Genomic DNA, 24,039 nt, shown 5'->3' with positions numbered 1-24,039 from the left:
TGCATCCAGCTCCACTGGGGCTGGATGCCATGGTACAGACGTGGCCGAGGCTTCGTCTGTATGCTTTTCCCCCAATCGCTCTGCTCCCGGGAATTCTGGAGAGAGTACGCCGGGATGGGGTCCGTCTGTTGCTAGTAGCCCCGTTCTGGCCGGCCCGAGTATGGTTCTCGGACCTGGTGTCCCTCCTTGACGGCTCTCCACTGGAGTTTCTGATTAGGAGGGACCTCCTCTCTCAGGCGGGGGGCACCTTTCTTCACCCCCGCCCGGAGTTCGCCTTGAAGTGGAAACTTTTCGCTTCATGGTGCGGACAGCGACTGCAAGACCCAGTCAACTGCCCAATTGGTACAGTTCTGGAGTTTCTGCAGGAGCGATTCTCCGCAGGGTTATCTCCCTCCACTCTGAAGGTATACGTGGTGGCCTTAGCTGCTTACCACGCCCTTCTTGGTGGTCAAACATTGGGAAGACACCCACTTATCACTTGTTTCCTCCGTGGCACCCTGAGGCTGAGGCCGGTACAGCGCACCAAGGTGCCCTCATGGGACCTGGCTGTGGTTCTGGAGGGCTCATGCAATGCCCCCTTTGAACCCATAGAGGAAGTTTCAGTCAAGTTGCTCACGCTCAAGACTATCTTTCTCCTCGCTATTTCCTCAATTAAAATGATCGGAGATCTGCAGGCACTTTCTGTTTCGTGCCTGGAATTTGCTCCAGGCATGGTTAGGGCATTCCTTTTTCCTGTAGACATGGCATCTACCCCAGGTTCCCAAGTTCTCTCTTCGTGATGTGCTCATCTGATACAGACACAGGTAGGGACTTGGTAGTATGGCACAGTGGGTATTCTCGTTCCCAAAACGAATCTCGACACAAGCTCGCGTTCCTGAAGGGGAACGTCTCTAGGTTACGTATGTAACCATGGTTCCCCAAGGGAACGAGACGCTGCGTCTCTTTGCCATACTACCAAGTCCCTCCAGGCGCTACTTCATTGAAGCTAACTTGCGCTCTGCCGGATGCGCTTTTATACTTCCTGATGCTCACGTCACCCCGCTCATGACGTCTCGCTGCTCCATTGGACTGATTTTACACGTGCTTCAGAACGCGGTCACGCAGGGGCGTTCCCAAAGCGAATCTCGACGCAGCATCTTGTTCCCTCGGGGAACCATGGTTACATACGTAACCTAGAGACGTTTTATATGAACTGTTGACTTTAACAGAGATTAAAAAGTTCACCCAAAAATGAAAAGTCTGTCATCATTTACTCACCCTAAAGTCATTCCAAACCTTCATGACTTTCTTTCGTCTGTGGAACATAGAAGATATTTTGAAAAATGTTTTTCTGTCCATGCAATGAAAGTTTTTCTCTCCATGCAACGAAAGTCAGTGTGGTCTAATGTTGTTTTAGACCCCACTAAATGCCATGTTCTGTCATGAAACTAGATTGCGCAGGCTTATGGGTCCTTGAAGCAAACTGATGATATTCACAGCATTAAACTACTTTGCACACGCTGATTGGTTCATTTTGCATATGCAGCCAATAAACTTGCTGCTTTACAGTTAAATGGCTGGTTAGCATTCAGTAGAGCAGTTCGTAGCGCGCTTTTCATAGTTCCTCTGAAACACTCCACCTTCCCCATCTCCACATGTATAGATCTGCTGCAGGTTATTATATATTATATTTGTGTAGCAGCAGTATGTCTTAAATACTCACATCATCGTATTGGTGTATGTACTGGCAGTAGCAAGTTCCTGTACTTGCTTTGCAGCAGTAGCAGCAATAATCTACAACAACAGCAATAACCAACAGCAGCAGCAGCATAGCAGATCTATTCCACCAAGACCAAATACATTTACATTGTCATATCCATTACCATGCTAAAATCTTCAGAGTTGTCATGATATAACTTTCATTATATGGACAAAAACAGTTCTAACAATTCTGGAAAATGTCATCTTTTGTGTTCAAAATGATTTGAAATGACTTTGAGTAAATGATGACCAAATTTTCAGACTCAAGCAACAGTGTTTGCAATTTGACACCTACAGTGATGCACCGAAAAGATAGCTGTCAAATTCCCCAAAACTGCAACCTCAAGAAGTAGCGCAGAATTAAATTAGTACCTCTGTCCCAGTCTCAACAAGAACAGTTCATCATGCTTCCTATGGCAGTAATTTATGGCCAGTGCACAAAATCTGGAGCCTTGAAGAAAAAAAAAACCTCACGGATCAGATAAGTAATCTATAAACTTGTTTCTGATACCTGCATGGGTTTACATTTTGGGAAAGAAAAAAATGATACCTTAAACCCACATTGTCTGTTGCTGCAAAACATGATGATGGATTTGTCATGGCATGCATTTCCTTCTCATGTGCATCATTTGGTCCAGAGTTTGCGCTACATGATCATAGAACTGCATGGCATAAATATAAAAGCCAATTTACTGGATCAGCCATATCCCATGGTGCAGACATTGTTCCCTCATGGTGTTCTATATTCCATGATGGTAATACCTCAAATTCAAGAGTGCTTTCTTGAACAGCAGCAGGAAGCTGAAATGGCATATCTAAGCATCATTGAATCTTTATACAATAAGATGGTCTGGAGTGGAGTCTTGTAAGAAAGAATATACACTTTTCTTTTTGAAAATGGTAAGGTGTGATATCATTTTTAGAAGGATTGTTTGAGGAAAAAGAAAAAATTGTTAAAAAGTCATATGTATTGATGACACAGTTGGCCTGAAAAAAAGAATTTGAACACCAAAGCCACATTTTGAAATGCATTACATTAAAATATTTTAATAAGTAAAATATACACTATCAATACAAATGTTTGGGTCAGTTAGAAATAAATAAATTATTTTATTCAGAAAGGATGCATTAAAGTGATCAAATCCTTAAAATCCTATTACATAATATATAAATAGAAAACAGTTGTTTTAAATTGTCATCATATTTGGCAGTATTGCTGTTTTAATAATAATTAGGGCTTTTAGTCAAATTTGAATCTAATTAATTACAAGATGTGGCAATTAATCACAAATTAAATGTGGCTGTGAAAATACTTCCAAAACATAATTTAAAGCCATTATTGTGTTAAATGAGAAAAATATCAAGTAGCTATTACAAAAAAAGTAACTTTAGAAAGAAATGTTTTATTTGATTCAACATAAAATGTATTAAACATAAATGTTTAGGCTACAAGGGCCTAACATAAACTATGAAACATAAAATAAGATAATTTGAGAAACACCTCAGTATTTACCAAATCATCAAATAACCAAATCAGCTTGTTTACCAACATTCTTCCTTTTCTTCTGGTTACCAACATTCATTATTTTCTTTTATGTTCCATGAACTATCACTTTATGATTTTTAAATGAAATTATCCTCTAAATAAGAAACTAAAACTGACAGCAGGTGGCGGTAAATGTCTTTATGAGTAAGTAATGAGTCATTTAATCATTTGATTGGTTCAAACTGCTGATTTATTCAAAAATTGAGTAAATGGCTTACTTTATGAATGGGCCGTTGAATCATTGGTTCACCCGATTCATTCAATACACAGATTCATTCAGAAACGAATCACCACTGTGTTGCTCAGTCCTGCTGTGGCTTTATAGGTAACATTTTCTTTGGCAAAATTGAACAAAACAGACAACATTATAGCCTATCTAAAATATAACTTGATATTAACTTCTCACATTTGCATTCGTGCTATTCTGGACAAAAACAGCACTCATTTGATACTGCCTTCACTGCTTGTGTTATAACGCTTATCATATATTGTATAAATATGAGACAAAAACATACATACAGGGGCATTTTTGCCCCAATATCTTAAATTTTAAGGGCATATAACTGCATCTTATAGGCTACATCACGCAGTGAGTTTTTCCCTTGCACAGTGTTTGTCAACTCAACAGTAAACTGTATGAAATGTAAGATGACGTACAGATCTGGGGTGGGGCCAGTGCGATAAATGCGTTAAAATAGTTTAATCGCGTTATTTTTTGTAACTAATTAATTAAATGTAATCCCTAAAATGACAGCCCTAATAATAATATTACTTTTTAATGTATTTTTATCAAATAAATGCAGCCTTGGTGAACGTCTCGGTTACGTATGGTAACGTCTCTAGGTTACGTATGTAACCATGGTTCCCCGAGGGAACGAGACGCTGCGTCGAGTCGCTATGGGAACGCCCTTGCGTGACCACGTTCTGAAGCACGTGTCAAATCCGCCCAATGGAGCAGTGAGACGTCACGAGCAGGGTGACGTAAGCACCAGAAAGCATAAAAGCACATCCGGCCGGGCGCAAACCAGCTTCGATGAAGTAGCGCCTGCAGGGATGCAGGGAGCACGAATCACACCTCATACGCGAGGGACTGTGGTGGCGAGTCCACAGTCTCCTCTGTCTCGACACTCGTCACATCCACCTCGGAGGAGGAAGATAGATGAAGTGTCTGGCTCTCTCTCTCGGGGGGGGGTTTGGACCGCTGCGGGATCGCGAGCCTGGCCACTCTCATCAAACGCAGCCAGGTGAGAGCGGAGCGTGCGCAGCGAGAGCTCGCAGTGATGACCGTGCATGCTTCGCTCCTAAACAAACGACACACAAATCATGTGTATCCCCCGCCGCCAGATATCGTGGGCAGGGAGAAACACAGTGTTTGTAATGCCGTTCGCTCGCCATAGCTTTCTCATTGTTTTATATATGTGAGTGCTTGTGCGGACAGACAACAGTAAATAGACAGACACATACACAGAGCGCTACTGAAGGGCAGAATCTGGTTTGCGCCCGGCCGGATACGCTTTTATGCTTTCTGGTGCTTACGTCACCCTGCTCGTGACGTCTTGCTGCTCCATTGGACAGATTTGACACGTGCTTCAGAACGCGGTCACGCAAGGGCGTTCCTAAAGCGACTCGACGCAGCTCGAGTTCCTGAGGGGCAGTAGCTGTGGCCCTTTGGTAGGATCCCAATTTCGTCGGTCATCCGACGTGACGTCGAGAGTGACCGACTGAAAGGGAATGTCTCGGTTACGTATGGTAAACCCTCGTTCCCTGAAGGGCTGTGACTGTTATGCTCGTCAGCAATGGTCTGTGGTGCGGAAGGGTCGACACATGTAGTACGCGTCCTTCAGGTCGACCGCTGCAAACCAATATTGGGGACGGATGCACCCGAAGATGCGTTCCTGCATCAACATCTTGAACGGTAACCATTGGCTCGTTTAGTTTACACTCGAAGTAGATTGGTCCCTCTAAGCGAGATCCCAATTTTGTCTGTCATCCGACGTGACGTCGAGAGTGACCGACTGAAAGGGAACAAATTATTTTTAAAAATATTTCTAAATTACCAACTTCAAATGTTTGAATGGTACTGTATTTTTGAAGAAGTATAGATTTTTTTCAAGCAAAACATTTCACATGAAAACATTGTTAGTTTTTAAATGATTGGTTAAGAGTCGTTAAACAAATGTGAAGGTAATTCTAAGAAAATGGTCTGAAAATACTGTTGTTTTCCACAGTGGACTGTGTGGACTCATCCTGTTCAGGCCATGGCTCCTGTCTCCATGGTCAGTGTCACTGTACCTCAGGCTGGACCGGATTGAACTGTGAGACACAGCTCTCTATGTGTCCAGAACACTGCACTGGCCACGGTACATTCCAGAGTGAGGCCAACTCCTGCATCTGTGATGTTAACTGGACTGGTCCTGACTGCTCTACAGGTACTACTGATTCACTGATTATGTGGAACAGTATATGGTTTGATTTGGCATTGGAAGGCTATTAGAAAAACTCAAGACTTTTTTTCCCCAGGTTTATATTAGATTTTGACATTTTCTGTGTGGTCTCTGACTTTTGCACCCCACTGTAGGTAATTGAATCATTACTATAGGACATGTTCTGTGCTCCGACATGCTGCCCACACTGTGTGCTGTTAGGTACACTAATGTTTATGTTTCTACTTTGACTAGCCTGTTGTGAGTAACCTTTCGATCACGTCAGCATTTCCTGTGGCCATGACGCACATACTATGCGCTAATCTTACAGAAGTAGCTATAACTTACATTCCCCTTGTGATGCCTGTAAGTAATTGGTGAAAAGAAAAAGAAATGTAGCTGTCAGGCTGTATCTTCAGAGAATGTTGTGGGAATTATGCCATCATAAGTGCCTGTGGTTTTGTAGTAAGGGAATTTGTGAAATGTAAATGTGAAAGAAAAACAATAAATGGGCTGCTGCAGTTATCAAAAAGTGTTATAGTAAAACAGATATCACCCCAGATTCAATTTTATGTGCTCTGTTACAGTATGAAAGAAAAAAAAATCTGCTGTTCATATGTGATCTGAAGTTAGATTAACACTTATGCTACTGTTCAAATGTTTGGAGATTTTTGAATGTTTTATGCTCACCAAGGGTGCTTTTATTTGATCAAAACAGTGATAATGTGACGTAATGTTGCAATTTAAAATAGCTGTTTTATTTTAATATATTTTAAAATGTAATTTATTCCTGTGATGTCAAAACTGGATTTTCAGGAGCCATTACTCCAGTCTTCAATATCACATGATCATTCTGAAATCATTCTAATATGCTGATTTGGTGCTTAAGAAACATTTTGCATTATTCTTAATGTTGTTTAATACTTTTGTGAAAACTGTGATCTTTTTTTTCTTGAATATTCTTTGATCAATAGAAAGTTCAAAAGATCAGTACTTACTTGAAATAGAAATCTTTTGTGACATTGTCAATGTCTTTACTGTCAGATTTGACCAATATAATATATTGTTGCTGAATAAAAGTATTAATTTCTTTCTAAATGAATAAATAAAATAAAATGAAAATACTGACCCAAACTTTTAAATGGTAGTGTATATATATTTACGTTTATATTCCTGTCCAAATTGTAGTAATTTTGTAAGGCTTCTATTTAATAACAGTTGCATTTTAAGTAGGATTTTCATTAGAAATGAAATATAACAATACTGCTATACAGAAATGTTCTATTTAAACTTTTAGCTTCTACTGAATATAAAATATTTGTTTAAGATGTAGTTAAGCCACTAAGCCATTACTTCATCTGGGTGTTTGTGAGCTTAGCGTCGACCCACTTCTAGCTCTGGCCATGGGAGCAATGGGAGTCCACTTTCTTGCACAGTTGGGATTTTGTCTTTTCATTACCTCCACTGTTCCAACTCAATTAAATAAACTTTAATTAACGGGTGTGTGGCGTGGATCGACCCGCCTCCCGCTGGAACCTGGAAGTGCTAAAAACAGATAAACACCTTGCCGCTAATGAAAAATTGATTACATCGACTGGTGTGGAAAAAGAAGGCAGTTGAAAAAAAAAAAGGTTTAATGAATCAACCAACCCTTCACCTTTTTAGAGCAATTTAAAATTCCAGAGAGCCAGCACGACCTAATCAGACCCTCCAAGGTCTTGTGACTGAAGAAAAAACTCTTGAGAGGGACAGCAAAAGGGCTCCCCTGTACAAACATCAGAGAGGCTTTCACTCAATCTTAGGTTTTATCTGTTATTTGTTTGTCATTATTTGACTTTCTTCCCACTCTAAAAGATGCTTGACAAAGAAATATCTTAATGGAAAACCGATTCTGTACTTGCCTGAAAGGTTGCCTTGGGCAGCGGTGGAGAACTTTGAAAAAGTCACAGGTGTAATTTCTCTGCGATGATAAATTGGCTCCAGCATGGCCTTTTAAAATCAGAATTGCCCCTGGTGGTGTTATTCAGTGGGTTTTTAGGAGTCGTTGAGGTGATAGTTCTAAGAACATAATGATTAGTTGAAATGAAGGTGGATGGGGCCAAGCCAGGTCTAAGTTGACCTTGTTATATAGCATCAGGCGTGTTTAGATGCACAGTGCGGCCTGGTTTCAGCCTTGAACCCAAATCTCTTCCAATAGCTTGATCTCTAATTCAAGACAGACAATATCTGAATTGAGTTAACATACATACTGAAAATGTTAACGCATTTGAAATGGAGGTGAAGAAAAACTTGAGATTTCAAGCTATTGCCCATAATTACTTCACTGTACTGTATCGACATGAGAAGATAATGATTAGTTCAAATGAAGGTGGATGGGGGCAATCCAAGTCTAAGCTTCTCTTATTATCTGTCATCAGACACATTTAGATGGTCCTACACATTGCTGTCTGGTTGTAGCATGTCTGAAAACCGGATCTCTAGCCTTAATGCAGACAATGCCTGATTTATATAAATTTATGCAGCAAATACATACTGAAAATGTAAATGCCTTGTGCTGGCTGACGCATAGAGATGCAATCTTACGATCCTGTCTTGACCTGTAGGTTGTTTTAATACATGCAGATCGGTGTTGGACTGGAAACAGGCATGCAGATGTAATTCTACAGTGTGCATGTTAATTCATTTAGATTAATAGTTTATAGCCCACTGGGAAATTTTAAGGTGACGGTAAATTGAATGTATAATATAAACTCAGTAATGAAGTTGCTGTAGCACCATCTATGGACCCAAGTCTTCCTAATTTGAGATGTCTCTCTAGAATAGAGAGTGCACAAAGTTTGCTGACACTTGCAGAATATGGTTATGCCTTATGGAAGTAATTATCTATTAAATATACCCTCCAAAACTGGCTTTGGCATGTAGCCATATTATTAAATTCAAATGATTAAAAAAAAATTGAACTTTAACCTTCAAACCAATTAACTTTGTCTTTTTTGGCTACATTTCCTCCTAGACAAAATAGAGCGAATAATATACAAATATAACATTTATTTTTAAAGGCACGGAATGTTATGATAAACATAGAATCACAAACACAGTGTGATTCTGTAAAAGAGACGTTTGTCCTTGAAAATGCGCACAAGACACTAAGTCTTGTATGAATGTGAATGTATTTGTTGATGGATGCTCTGGAGCGCTCCAGAAATGTTAGCAGTCACAGCTTGCAGGATGACAAGTTCAGAGCCATTGTGCATTGGCTTTAGCACAAAACTATCAAAGGATTACTGCCAATTTTGTTCCCCAACATTCAAATACAATCCAGCATTGAGAATTAGAGTGCCAAAGATGCGTTCAGTCATAGCAGTTATAATTCAGCATGGTACTGTTGTAAAGGAGATGAAATTTCTTATTTGTTTTGCCAAAGCAGACGAGACAACATGTAGATCAGGGGTCTTCAACATGGGATCAGCAAAAGTACTGCATTGGTCCACAAATTATTGCTCTCAAATTAATTTTTGTGGAAATAAATAAATACAGAGTTCTGGCATGAAACTCTAGATGGCGCAGTCCGATAGGTCTAACTCAATCTGACCTAATGACATCATTATCACATGGCACAGCTGATTGGTTCTCTCCTGTATGGGTAGCCAATGAGCTCGCTACTCAACATTCAAATATATGACTTAGTGCTTGCCGTAACAGTTACAGCTTGCTTCAGAAACCCTTCACCTTCCCCAGCTCCACCTGTATAGATCTGCTTCATGATTCATGTGTTCATGTATGCTATATGGGGTTATTTCATGTATGTTATATTTGTAGCAGCAATATTGCTTACATGCTCACAGCAGCATGTTGTGGATGTATTGGCAGTAGCAAGTCCCGGTACTTGCTCTGCCGCAGCAACAGCGTAGCAGATCTATTCCGCCAAGACCAAATACATTAACACTGTCATGTACATTATCATGCCAAATCCCTCTGAGAGTTGTCATGACAGAAATATGTTAAACAAAAATAGAACGTTAAGTTAAATTCAACTAAAGCTCAAATTAAACGGATAGTTCACCCAGACAATTCTGTCATCTTTTATCACCCTCAAGTTGTTCCAAACCTGTATGAATTTTTTTCTTCTGTTGAACATAAAATAATATATTTTGAAGGTTTTTGGCAAACAAACAGTTGCCGGTAACCACTGACTTCTATAGTATGGGAAAAACATTATGTAAGTCAATGGCTACCAGCAATTGCTGAGTTACCAATGTTCTTCAAAATATATTCTTACATGTTCAACAGAAGAAATTAACATATTGGTTGAGGGTGAGTAAATGATGACAGAATTTTCATTTTTGGGTGAACTACCCTTGTTGGAAGCTATGATTTGGCTAAATGATTCATTGTCTATCCCACATTAAAATGCATTAAATAAAATTAAAATCTAATGTACAAGTATTTGAAAATGTACATCCATAATGATTATTTGAATGGCATACATTATTACATTAATGCAAGCTATGTGACTTTATACAAAATATGCTTTGTTTCTATAGTTGTTTTCTAAACTGCATTTTTATGACTTGTATTCCTGTACACTTGTATTTCATGACTTAAACACAATGCTGTTTGTTTCAGAAATGTGTGCAACGGATTGCAGTCCTCACGGCGTGTGTGTTGGAGGTGTGTGTCGGTGTGCGGACGGCTGGTCAGGGGCAGGGTGTGAACAGGAGGAGTGTCAGGCACACTGTGGGGAGCACGGTGTGTGTCGAAAGGGGAAGTGTGAGTGTCACCAAGGTTGGACGGGAGAAAACTGCAATATCGGTGAGTAAACCCTGTTGTGAACCTTGTATATACTAGCTTTAAAAGGTATCTTATTCAGTGTTCCCACAGTAAAAACAAATAAATATCACAAATAAAATTGTGTTTTACAGGTCAGTAAAAAGTAATGGAAATGAATAAAATGGAAAAGTCCAAATTTTTATTCTGAATATACAGTACCGTTAAAAAATTTGGGGCCAGTAAGATTTTTTTTTTAAATAAATACATTTTTATTCAGCAAGGATTTTTTCATTCATCAAAGAGTCTGTTTAAATACATATTATGGTGTCCACAAAAATATTGAAGAGCAATGTTCAATGCTTTGCCATCACAGGAATAAATTACATTTTAAAATATATTAAAATAGAAAACATCTTTTTTTAATTCTATTAATATTCACAATAGTACTGTTTTACTGTATTTTTGATCCAATAAATGCAGTCTTGGTGAGCATAAGAGACATTTTTCAAAAACATTAAAACCCACCTCAAACTTTTGAATGGTATTATGAATTATTATTATTATTTATTTATTTTTCACTAAAATATTTAATAAGCTAAATGTTGCTCTTGGTTAGAAAGTGTGTAGAGCAAAAGCTCACAAGTCAAAGTGAACCATTTGTGAACAAATAATTATTTTTAGTCACATATTTTTTTAACTACTGCTTCACAAATCTGAAAAATGCATTTGATTTTGAAAGCATCCTTATCCAGTAAACAGAAATGACTGGAAATGTCATGGAAATGTATTGTTTGGATTGCAGGAGCCCTGCATATTGAAAAATGTCAAATTATTCATGCAATACTTGAGAGTAATTTTAAAATCAAACACAATGTCAGCACATCAGTATACTGTAGCATATTCAAATATGACTTATGAGAACTCTCAGGTTGCCAGTTGGCGGAATAGGTATATTTATTGCATAGTTTGCATTGCACAAAAATTTTGATTTTGCATCATCTGAATGACTTCTTTCATTCTTTCTTTTATCACTCTAGCTCACTTTTTGGACAGCAAAATAAAAGGTACAGTGCTTTCTTTCATCAACCATGTTTGCTTTCTGTGTGTTGTCCGGAATAATTATAAAAAAGTATATCTTCTTAAATTATTGTTTTGTTAAATTTCTCTTCAGTGATATTTTCATTGAATGCAAATGTTTATGAAATCAAAAAGCAGATTCACAGATGTAGACCTTGCTTTGTCAAAAAAAAAAAAAAATTTCAAAAGCTTTCGTGCCTTCCTCTAATCAAGCTCCTCAGCATTATAATGCAAATATCATGAAATGTCATATTTACTGAGGAGAGGGTAAGCCGCAGCATATTAGGTGTGTGTAACCAGCAGAGGCTGCCTGGGCTGTCTGTAGAAATGACACTAAATCACTGCATACCGCAGTATAACACCCCATGTTTAATTCTTTTCCCTGAATGTCTCTTCATGATAGCAGACTGGATAGGATATAGAGGTAAAGGTCATGCTGCCCTGAAGAGAGCATGTGGCTCTGACCCCTCTGTCTCTCAAGCATGACTTTCATTATGTCTATGTACCGTGTATTAATGTGTCCCCACATGTGTTCGGTTTCAGGTTTCCTGTTTTATAGAGTGTAACTGTAGGCATACAAAAACACACACAAAATCATCAGTCAGTCCATGCACATATACAAATTCACATTACCCAAATCCCCATTGTTGTACATCTCACTGTCTCTTAATGTAATATTTAGCAGCTGCTAAGCTCCTTAATTTAGCATTTCCTCTGTAATTTCCTTTGACTTCACACATTCTGTGACAAAGGATATGATGGAGCACTTCAGTATACTGTCTGATAAACTCTCCCTGCACTTGTGCTGTTCAGCTCAGCATGCTGTTAATTCACATGGACTCTACTAGATGTGTAATTTGATAGTATAAGAACGTTCTTTTAACTTTATAAGCTGCTCAGATACCTCATAAATATTTTATGTATTTTTTTTTGCAAATCATTTTGCCTAGCTGGTATTTAGCTGAATGTATTAATCTATTCTCCTAGAAATGGAAACAGAAAATAATACCGGTAATAAGTAATACAAATCCTTTTTTTCATTTTCTACAATACTAAAGCACATATTTTGTCCAGTTGTTTCATGTGAAATTACAGCTGTCCCTGAGTCCAAAGTTCCAAACATTTGACTGACTAAAACACATTCACCGTGTTTTCCCCTGTATGTTTATGCAGTTCTGTATGGTGAGTTCTTCACCCCTTTGACACATCCTCGGCTGCTGATTGGTCAGTATGTATAACTGATGAATTTGTCCCGGTAGATAGCTGTCCAGGGCTGTGTAACAACAACGGCAGGTGCATTCTGGACCATAACGGATGGCACTGCCTCTGCCAGTCGGGATGGAGAGGGGTGGGGTGTGATGTCGCCATGGAAACCCTTTGCTCTGATGGCAAGGACAACGAGGGAGGTGAGAAAATGACAAGAAGTTGGGGAGTAAATATTTGTTTTAATAGGATGGATGGTGCTCCCCCTTCTGTACTAATAAATGACTACATGACTTTAAAAGCACTGATTATGTAGTCAAAAGTCCCTTGCTGTTGTTTTAGATGGCTTGGTGGACTGTATGGACCCAGACTGTTGCATTCACAGCACCTGTCAGGGTCAGACATATTGCCGTGGGGCTCCAGATCCCAGCACAATGCAATACCTCAGCTCACCTGCTCCAGACGCTCAGGGCTTCTATCAGCGCGTCAGCTTTCTGGTAGCTCCGGGCGGCACACATACCCTACCAGAGGAAAACACATTCAACAGCAGGTTAGGAGATCTTAAACTGCTGAAGAACAATCTACTAGGTTTGGATTTAGGAAGAGTATTGGGACCTATCCTACAGTGAATTAAAAAATATGGCTGGAAGGGATACTTCACCCGAAAATGGATATTACCACAAAAGAAAATGTATCTCTTTTTTTTGTCATTTGACCCCATTGACTTTTATCGTAGGAAAAACAAAAAACATGTATCTCAGAATTGCCATTTGTGAGTGGACTATCCCTTTAATACTTCCAATCTAGCTTAGAAAGCTGCATTTTATAGTTGTTTTAGAAGCTGTATTTTTATGACTTTTTAATAATGTTAAAACATATTTTATGATGTCAAAAAATTGCTAGTTTAGCTGCTTTCGGAAATTAACATTATTTAAAAAGGATTTTAAACATCAAAGTTATTTAACATATATATCATCCTAAGCTTCTCGCTGAGACACATGGCTTATTATCCCGATAATGCCTCCATTTCATGTTTTATTTATCAGTGGCATAACATTATAATGCATATGCATAGAAAGTCCTTCTGGCTATGCAAGTAATTGTGATGCCGTTTGATGTGTTGCACAAAATTTCCCACAATCTTAAAGTGATTTTTGTAACGTTTCATACAGTAGATCATAGATTGTAATGGTCATAGATCTAACGGCATGAGAAGATAGAGCAAGCCTCCCACACTCATACAGAAAAAACAATAGGGTTTTACTTTTTGATTGGAATTCAGAACTTCAATTTCCCTTTTTCAAGCCTCCATGTTGTCCTATCTAATTTCTGTTGCTTTCATATTGCAGATAGAAAAGCTATCCACCGTTGGTATGATTTGTAGCAAAAGCTAATATACCATGTACTTTAGGAAATGATTACTTTTTCCAGTGAAAAAAATTGAGCTCCTCACCTTTGCACCTCTTCAATTTTGGAATCTCGAGCGAATATGTTCTTAGCCCTTTGGTGTTTTTGGGCAAAGTTAACAATATGAACATTGCTGCTTGTCTTCACTGCCTAAGAATAGGACCAGTCAAGAAAAAACTTGTTAGAATCTCTTGATATTTGGCTGATGAAGCTTTTGATTATTCCTTGATGAGGAAACTTCTCATCCCGCCCATTTGCCCTGATGTTTCTTTTATTCGCACAAGTGAGAAATTATCACACAATTAGACTAAAAATGCGAGATTGCAGGTCAGCCACTAAATGGTACTTGGTAAAATAATTTGTGCTGTAATTATGTCTGTAAATATTATCAAAACAGAATTACAGAGGAAGGTTAGGTGCAGTGGATTTAGACATTTTATAGTAGAAATGGACATTTTCTTTATAAAATCTTTTAATTTTATATATAAAATATCTAATTTAATGCTGCTTATTGTTTTATTTTTTAACAAATAGCCTGCTGATCTTAAAAACCTTTGTTTTCATTCAGAGCCATATTCACGTGTTTTTGAACGTGTGTTTGTGTTTATTTAACAGCTTGGTGTCCGTAGTGCGAGGACAGGTGGTGACTAGTGACGGCACTCCACTGATTGGGGTGAATGTGTCCCTTCTGCATTACCCCCAGCAGGGTTATACCATCACCAGACAGGATGGCATGTAAGTACAAATATGTTTTACTCGGACACAGACGAGCACATACGTAAACACATAATTATGCTTATACCTATCCTTAAGATAGTCAGTGAGAAACTATTTTGCATAGTTTTATGCAAATTCCTATTTACATCTCACTGCTTCCCACAGTGAGTGGGAGTCAAGTCAAATCAACACAAACAGGCACATTCTCAAGCCCATGTCAGTGTTACTGTCACTCAAAGGCAACACATTACAACTTGACCTGTGAATGTCCTTTTATGATCCTTTCATGACCCCAAAATTTCAATTTACAGATCACATTTGCATAGATTGTTTTTTGCATAACACACAAAATCTCCACAAATTATACTTATAGGTATACAAATTATTCAAATTATAATAAATGTACAATACTTTATATACTGTATATAATACATAATATTTACATAATGTATCATTTAAATTGATTATATAAATTAAATGTATTTAGAATTTAAATGTATTTATAGTTTAAACATTTATAATTAATAATTATTTTTATTAATTTAATAAAATTGAATACAATATACATATTTTAATTGACATTTATAAAAAAAAAATTGCCTACACACACACATACACACACACACACACTCACACATATATAATAATAACGCATTAAACCAGCAGTAATTTTGAGTCTGACAAATAATGATTTACATGAATCAGATGGTAATTTATTCACTTTTAATTTATTAATTTATTAATGGTAATTAAGTAATTTATTCTGACCAATTAAATGAAGTCAGTGAAGGACATAAGACTGATTTAAACCCATAAAGCAGTGCAAAAATCAGATCTCCACACACATACAGTAAAAAGATGAAAATGTTACCTTTCAAGCCCCATTTTAACTCTAGTTATACAACATTAAAGCAGTCTGACTTTCAGTTCTGAGCTGATTCTGGGGCTATCTGACCTTCTTGTACCTTTATAATAATCCCTTTAGTCATTATCCATCATTATCAAGAATCACTCAGATCAGCACTTAATGTGAGTCATCTACTCAAGGGTCACATGTGTGGGAGTTTGCATGTGTATGTGTGGCGACCATATGCCTTTAACTGAGGCATGACCAATGCATTACCGTAATGCATTAAAAACTTTATTTTCTCTTCAATAGAGTTTAATGAAAGAAAAAAATACTCAAGGGATGGATCTTTATCTCTAAAGAAGGAAGACTGATGTTGGGGATTATCCGTTATATCCAGATCCCTCCTAAAAACCTGCACACAGGGGAACGGGCTTCAGATAATCATGCTTGTTCAGTGCTGGTGTCTGCTTTTGGTTAGCAAGCGTGTCCAAGGGGAAAAAGAGGCAAAGAGACAGCTTTAAAGGCCGATGGCCTGGAACAGTGGCCCAGCCATGATTGTAAAAAGGGACAGGAGCAGTTAGGGAGAATTTCAAGGCAGTGGCACTGCATGGATGTGTATGTTTGTGTGTAAAGTCACCGCACCGTTCATCTCTCCCCTTCCGGGCAGGGGAGTCAACAGCTCATATAAAGCACGACTTCAAAGAGACGCCCCTTCATTTCCATATCTGCGCCTACCTCCTCGCTATACCATGCTAATTAAAATAGGTCCTGCTCTAACTGCTACCTCCAGATCTCTCATCCAAATCCCTCAAACGTAAGAAAGTTACATCACATCTCTACCCCTACTCTCATCAACTAATAGAACATCTTAAGTGTGCCAGCGAACTACTGATAAAAGACAGTGAAGTGTGCCATGTTATTTAGCTGTTATTTTCATTGGATATATGAAACAGATACATTTTTAGAGGAAGATATGAAACGTGGAAGACATCTATAACTAAGTGCTTTGATGAGGCTAACAAACCATGTAATTTGGAGAGGACCCATGTGCTTATGAGTTTGATAACAGGAAATGATGAATCACGCTTAGCCTTCATATGCCCTCTTCCCCCACAAAAACAATGAGAGATTCTGGCACAAACTATATCTTTCATAAAAATAGCGAATTATTATGTAAATATACACTACTGTTCAAAAGTTTGGAGATGTTTTAATGTTTTTGAAATAAGTCTTGTTTACTCACCAAGGCTACGTTCTGTATTTGATCAAACAAATACAGCAAAATAGTAATGTTGTGAAATATTATTGCAATTTAAATGTTAATGTTTATGTTATGTATTTTAAAATGTAATTTATTTCTGTGATGACAAAGCTGAATTTTTAGCAACCATTACTTCAGTCTTCAGTGTCACATGATCCTTCAGAAATCATTCTGATATGCTGATTTGCTGCTTAAGAAACTTATTATTATCAATGTTGAAAACAGTTGTGGTGCTTAATGTGTTCATGAAAAACAATGATACTTTTTCAGGATTCTTATATGTTTAGAAAGTTCACAAGAACAGCATATATTTCAAATATAAATCTTTTGTAACATTATAAATGTCTTCACTGTCACTTTTTATCAATTTAATGCATCCTTGCTGAATAAAAGTATAGATTTCTTAAAAAAAATAGCAGTGTATATTACATAACACTACATATTTTTTTTTTATTTTATACATTCCTTTATACATTATACAAAATTACAATGTCTTATATTAACATGGTTAATAATGATAATGACATGAACCATGGGAATACAATATTTCTGGACATGAACTGTAGCAATACCATATTATTAATATTATTTTTAACGACTTCACTGTATCATGGTACCTCCATAGTACTTTCACACGAGAGTCCAATTTATTTGTCAAGCATGCATGAGCACTGTTCTGAAGACTGTGTTTTTATCCACCTGCAGGTTTGATTTATTGGTGAACGGAGGCACAGCACTGACATTGCGTTTCGTGCGTGCTCCATACTCTGCTGTGTATCGCACGGTGTGGTTGTCATGGAGAGTTTTCCATGTGATGGACACACTGGTGATGAGAAAAGAAGAAAGAGACACGCCAACCTGTGAATTTAGTGGCCTTGATAGACCCTCGCCCCGAATCACAGTGTCACCACTCTCCACCTTCTACCGCTCCAGCCCCGAGGCCAGCCCCATCATTCCTGAGACACAGGTGAGTCGTACCGCATCACATCTGGGAGTAAAATGAGTCTCGGTTCATTTTTCCTTAAAAACAAAATAAATTTGACTATGTGCCTCAAGCTCATCTGAGCTGTATGATTTAATGAGACTACAATATATAAGAGAACCAGGTGATTTTTACTTACAGAACATACTGTACGGTGAGGACAACCAGATATTCTTAAAAGACCACCACGCAGATATTGCTTCTGAATTCATGATGACAGTGGCGTACTATATCATGTCACATTTTACACTTGTATCATAAATCACTTTTAGGCTATAAGTGGAAGTCAGCAGGGATCAGACATAATTAAAGAAGATATTTTTGTGGTACATTATTTATTACTTCATATGACTGTCATTCTGAAGATGTTCGTATGATGCTGCTTGAAAATTGCTTGTTTTGTTTTTTTAACCGTTTAAAAAGCCTCAGCCTGAATGTGTATAAAGTATCTTCATTTTATTTTTTTATGTTTTTCAAACTATTGACATCAGGGTTGCCATACACTACCATTCAAAGGTTTAGGGTCAGCAAGATTTTTTTATATTTCTAAAATAAGTCTCTTATGCTCACCAAGGCTGCCTTTATTTGATCTAAAATACAATTATACTAAAAACTCAACCTTGCTGAATAAAAGTATAAATATTTTCAAAAAACAATTCTTACTGACACCAAACGTTTGAATGGTAGTATACATCCACTCCAGAGAAAGAGAAGGATTAATTCATAGTGCTTAATGAATTACGAAGCAGTGCATTTTGTTTTAAATACCTGAGAATTTTAATAAAAATGATAATAAGCCACAAGGAAATTTACACTACAGGCAATTAATTTCCACTCTTGTGCATATTTTTAATCACAGGTTCTTCATGAGCACACGGCCATTCCTGGGAGTGATTTAGACTTGATTTACTTGAGCTCACGTGCTTCAGCCTACAAACCTGTTCTGAAGGTCATTTTGACCCAGTCCAGTGTGCCCTTCGGCTTGGCTCGGGTCCACCTCATGGTGGCTGTGGAGGGCAGAATGTTTCAGAAGCAGTTCCCAGCTTCACCCCGGCTCTCTTACAGCTTTATCTGGGACAAGACAGATGCGTACAGCCAGAGAGTCTATGGACTCGCAGAGGCCGTAGGTGAGTAGTGGAACAATGGGAGGAAATAGCTCTATATAAAGCCCTCTGTGTATGAATATATTATTACCTTGGACTGATTTAAACCAGGAGCAAATTAATCTTTTTTCACCCAGATATTTCAGTGGATGAATCTCCCTATAAACTGATAGTACAAGTCAAACTGATTAGGAGAAGAGGGCTTATTATTAAACAGACCAGAAGGTTGAACTTAATATTCTCTGAACCCTAAACTAATGGTTGTTAAAGGGATTTAGGACAGAGAATACAGGACAATAATATGGTTTCATTTTAATTCCGGCACAAAATGTATGATTTAAACCTTGCTGAAAATACACATAGTTCAAAAGCCAATCTCATTTGGTTGAATATGCAGCATATGCTTAATTGTTATCCTAACCATCTTTTGCTAAACTGACACTGGGTTGTGTTCTAGCAATAAATAAAAGGGATAAGCAGCTGCATTTTTCAGGTCCCATCTATATACTGCTGACTGCTCTTTGCATGTATAATTAGTCTGCAAATGAAGCGCACTGAGAAACATCAGCTTTCAGAAGGTCACAGGCCCATTTGGAAAATGTTGCTATGACTGGACTTGTTATAATCATGCTATCTGCAGAAGCATTTTTCCCTAACAAGGTTGTAGCTGCTCTAAAATAGTTACTGCACCAGTTTTCCATGGGCATAAACAGTAAATTGTATATTTTGCAGGTATTACATTCAATACACAAGTGATTCACCTATAGAATAAACAATGTTTAAATGCTTAAAATGATATATTCTTAAAATATTTGCATGTTAAAGTATCCTGAAAATATTTGCTTTAATTGAACAATTTAAACATGAAACCTATATCAAATTAGGTAGAAAAACATTTAAGGATAATAGATACCCTTTGCCCTGTTTCCCCCTCTATACTGTAGTATCCGTGGGCTTTGAGTATGAATCATGCCTGAATGTGATCCTGTGGGAAAAGCGGACAGCCACGCTGCAAGGATATGAGCTGGAGGCCTCTAACATGGGCGGATGGACCCTGGATAAGCATCACATCTTGGATGTGCCAAACGGTAGGAATCGCTTATTAAACCCCACCAGAACCACCTCACGGGAAATGTCCCCTCACCAATTCAGGGGTCAGTGCCTCCACCTGGACTCATTGTCATAAATATTCATCTTAACATTAAATATGGTTCATTGCCTCATTTGCACATAATAAAGCAGAGTTTGAAAGGGCTAATCGCTCACAGTGATGACAGATTAAATCGGAATCATTAACACTGCGTGCCAAGTCAGAGCTGTGCACTCCAACATTATGGGGGACATGATTTGGCTGAATGAACTTTATCCAGTTTTCAGGCGCAGAGTGCATACTTATAGCTTAATTCAATAAAAGTCCCATTAAAACACAAGCGTGAATATGGAAATGTGGCATTATTCCACAAGTCATTCCTTGTTCCTTTGTCTTCATAATGAAACAGGGTGACAGGGAAGCTCATTCTGTCAGCTTAAATCTCCATATTCACACACATAATGGCATCTTTTTATTCTTGGTAAATGACGATGTGTGCACAGTTTGAACTGGGCCCAGCAGTCGTATTTAATGGTGCATTTTGGGAAAAGAAGTCGGCTCTGCAGCACATTCTGATGCCCTAAATTAAAACACAAGATTAGACTGACACTTTTCAGGTGCAGTTGTCTCAGGTAGTTTCTCTAGAGTTAGTTAGTGTGACAACATCTGATTGTTCCTTGCCTGAACCAAAGATTTAAGCCTCTTTCTGATTGCTGGCTAAATGCCCAGTTGGCCTTGGGATTTCCACATCCTTTAATCCGACGACCTGCCGAACAAATGGTCATGGCCGTCTGCTCAACCCTTATTTTTGCACCTCTAGACAGTTTATCTGGTTTAAGCACTGTTTCTGCCAATAAGTCTTAAAATCTCATTTTACACTTCAAGCGCCAGAGTGGATTAAACCAAAGATTTTCGAAGATATAGAGATAGCTTACATCATCTTATTTAGATTAGGCCATTATTATAGAAATGTTTTGGTGTTCGAATTTGATCATTTCAAAGTTACAGTACTACTGATTAGTTAATTGAATTGATTTGCCAAATCCAGTATGGGTGCATCATATCACTTTATTCTGACTGCCTTTTTTATAATTATTTTCAATGCATGTAGATGATATCATGGCATATTTTTATTTATTTGTTATGGTAAATATTTAGGGATATAAATATTTTTATTCAACTTAGATTTTAATTTTTATTGCTAGCTGCTGAAGTTCATAGACTTTGAATTGAAGATCAACTGCATTATTTTTACTGTTTTTGTGAACTAAATCTGTCAAAAACCTCACAGACACAGTTGAAAGCGATGGAACAAAAAGCCCGGGAACTGCATATTCTGATGGAAAGCACTGAGGCATAGAGCATATGTCCTAGTGCTCTAAGCTCTGTTAAATATACAAATCCATAACATGATCGTCTGTTCTTCTCATAACTCTGTCGTCAGGTTTCTGGTTAGGTGAGTTTTACATGGGGTTACTCATTATTTATCTACATGCTCATAATCTTCTTAGGCATCGATTTATAAATTTACTCTGAGAAGAATAGCTCTTAAAAGAGCTTAAGACATTAATCTGGCTCAACCTGTTTAATCTGAGTTTTATAAATTAGATGAAAGCTTTGCACATTTGGGCATGTCACCTTTACAATCTTTTCGATTAGTGCATTTTTGTGCATCAGAAGCAATGCATGGGAAGTGATAGAGATGGGAAATCATTTTGTCCTGAAGAACATGTCACAAATGTAATCAATTTGCCAAAGGGAGATATTCTCTTTGACAGTTCCATTTGTCTTACTGATTGATAATGCAGAGCCTCTCATATCTATGGCTTACAGGTCTGATCAGCAGTCAGCGGCTGTGCAAAATGTGTGCCTGGGCATATGTGTTTGTGTTTGAGCAAGAGCTACATCCCATTGCTGAGCTTTGCCTTATGACACAACCATGCTCTTGGTGATTTTAGTCTTTATCTTCAATATTTAACATATCGTCCAAAAAGCTAATACACAAATGCTTCTATTTTGCATTTTTCTAATGGAATGCAAACAAATGTATTATAAAAGTTATCAGCACACCAGATGAAATGAAAAGGCTGAACTGAAACATTTTTGTCAAATTTCAGAAAAGTATTGTGTTTGTCCTTTTGAGAGCAGTACTCAAGCAGCACGAATTCCACATGTTTGTGTAAGAGCTGATGATCATTTTCTGCAGCATGATTTGAGAATGAGCCAAAGAGCATATTGTACTTTTTTTAACAAATCAAGAATAACTAACCATCAATACAAAGTTCACATCAACAGTGTTACTGAGTTGCTTATGTGATTAGTGACTTTAGTGATTATTCTTTTTTGTCTTAACTTCATTGCAAATGTTAAAGATATTTAACTATTTCTAGATCACTAATTAAATAATTTTCTCATTTTATTTGTTCTCTAGAAATATTGAAGAAATTATTATTTGTTTTATGACATTTTAAATGTTAGAATGGGGGGGGGGGGGGAGTTCAGTGTTGTCTCAAACCTTTGGACCCCACTATAGGTGTCAATCCTTAAACTTTTTGATATGGTATGCTGCTTAGCCTGAAGCGTCTATGAATGCTGCAGAACACCTAGAATATTTGATATTCAGCTTGTTTGCTTGACATTTACAAAATAGTTTTATTTATCCCATTGCTATTTGATCAGCATGTTTGCTCAGTGAATAATCAATAAGCATAAGCATTGCATTACTGTAGATGACATTGAATGAAATTTCCATTTATAGAGTTTGTTGTACTTCATAGATATTAACAAGTAGCTGAGAGTGGCCAAAACAAATCGACTGCTTTTCACCTAAAGGTCTAGCCATAAAGTCACAAGTTAATCAGGCCACGATTTACAGCATCCACGCTGCATGGTAATGACAAACACTAATGAAAAACATGCACATTAAATTTAATTATTTTGTGACGCTGCATGTAATTTGTGGTTCTTGCAATGCTTGCACACAGTTTGTGCTATGGATATATATTGTGGCTTGAGGACATTTCTGTAATTACTTTTCTAAGCAATTAGTTTTATTGTTACTTCAGAATGATGAAAAGAAAGAAAATTAAATCTAGGGAATAAAGTATCAAAAAGACATTGGATGTTATTAGTAAGAAACCATCCAGAACATCTTAGTAACTCCATAGCAATATCCTGGCAACCACCCACAATGCCTTCATGACAGCGATGTTGATTATTCCAATCAATATATGAGTTATTGTTAATGTTAATCTGGTTGCTTAGGGTTTTGTAGGGTTTTACAGTCAAATCTTTGTAGATATAGTAGTTCATTATTTTCTTCCTTGTATTTGAACAGTTGTCCATAAGTAGTGTGCGCCCTGCATAATGAGATCAGGGCAATGCAATGCATCAATCACAGTTTGAGTAAGTGAGAAGTGTCACTGGTTTGTCTTGCTGTCAAGGTCAGTGGCTTTGTTGAGTCACACTTAAAAGCAGCCACCCAGACCAATTCTTCTTACTTAATGGTACATTGTAGACCTCTGAATGAGAACAGCAACTTCTATTGGGCTGGGTGTTCTCAAGATCCCCTCCGACTTTGTCTTCATTCCAGTCCTCCTCTCAATCAATTAATCAATGGCAAGGCTTAATCAAGCAGGAACAAATTGCTATGCACCCTGCTTAGCTGACATTAGCCATGAATCGCATGCAGTTCAGAATTGCAGAGGGTTTTGGGTTATTTAAACACTCTGTGAATTAACAGTTGATTTCAGCCAATGACAGTTTACCACACTTGCTGCTAAAGTGACAGTCATCACACTAAAGAGTAATGCCCGATGAGACTTGGCACTGGATGCCCTTGATTTGTCTCGTCAGTGACACAGTGCATTC

At 37.7% G+C, this 24,039-nt stretch overlaps 1 protein-coding gene across 1 annotated transcript in view; it reads left to right on the top strand.

The window, feature by feature from the left end:
* The window catches only part of LOC107562817 (teneurin-3-like), a gene marked incomplete at its 5' end in the record, with an annotated part of 64,294 nt that overhangs the window by 24,324 nt on the left and 15,931 nt on the right, over positions 1–24,039 (top strand). Inside the window, 10 exons of the mRNA XM_016247547.1 lie at positions 5,515–5,715; positions 10,336–10,521; positions 11,517–11,543; positions 11,960–11,980; positions 12,816–12,962; positions 13,102–13,309; positions 14,782–14,901; positions 17,700–17,961; positions 18,836–19,103; positions 20,024–20,167. Coding sequence (XP_016103033.1) covers positions 5,515–5,715; positions 10,336–10,521; positions 11,517–11,543; positions 11,960–11,980; positions 12,816–12,962; positions 13,102–13,309; positions 14,782–14,901; positions 17,700–17,961; positions 18,836–19,103; positions 20,024–20,167 — 1,584 coding nt within the window. The remainder of the gene's footprint in view (positions 1–5,514; positions 5,716–10,335; positions 10,522–11,516; positions 11,544–11,959; positions 11,981–12,815; positions 12,963–13,101; positions 13,310–14,781; positions 14,902–17,699; positions 17,962–18,835; positions 19,104–20,023; positions 20,168–24,039) is intronic.

The sequence above is a fragment of the Sinocyclocheilus grahami genome, unplaced genomic scaffold, assembly GCF_001515645.1.
Source record: "Sinocyclocheilus grahami isolate Dianchi unplaced genomic scaffold, SAMN03320097.WGS_v1.1 scaffold842.1, whole genome shotgun sequence".
Lineage (NCBI taxonomy): Eukaryota > Metazoa > Chordata > Actinopteri > Cypriniformes > Cyprinidae > Sinocyclocheilus > Sinocyclocheilus grahami.
Note: the sequence above shows the minus strand (reverse complement) of the source record. Positions and strands in the feature narration are given on the sequence as shown.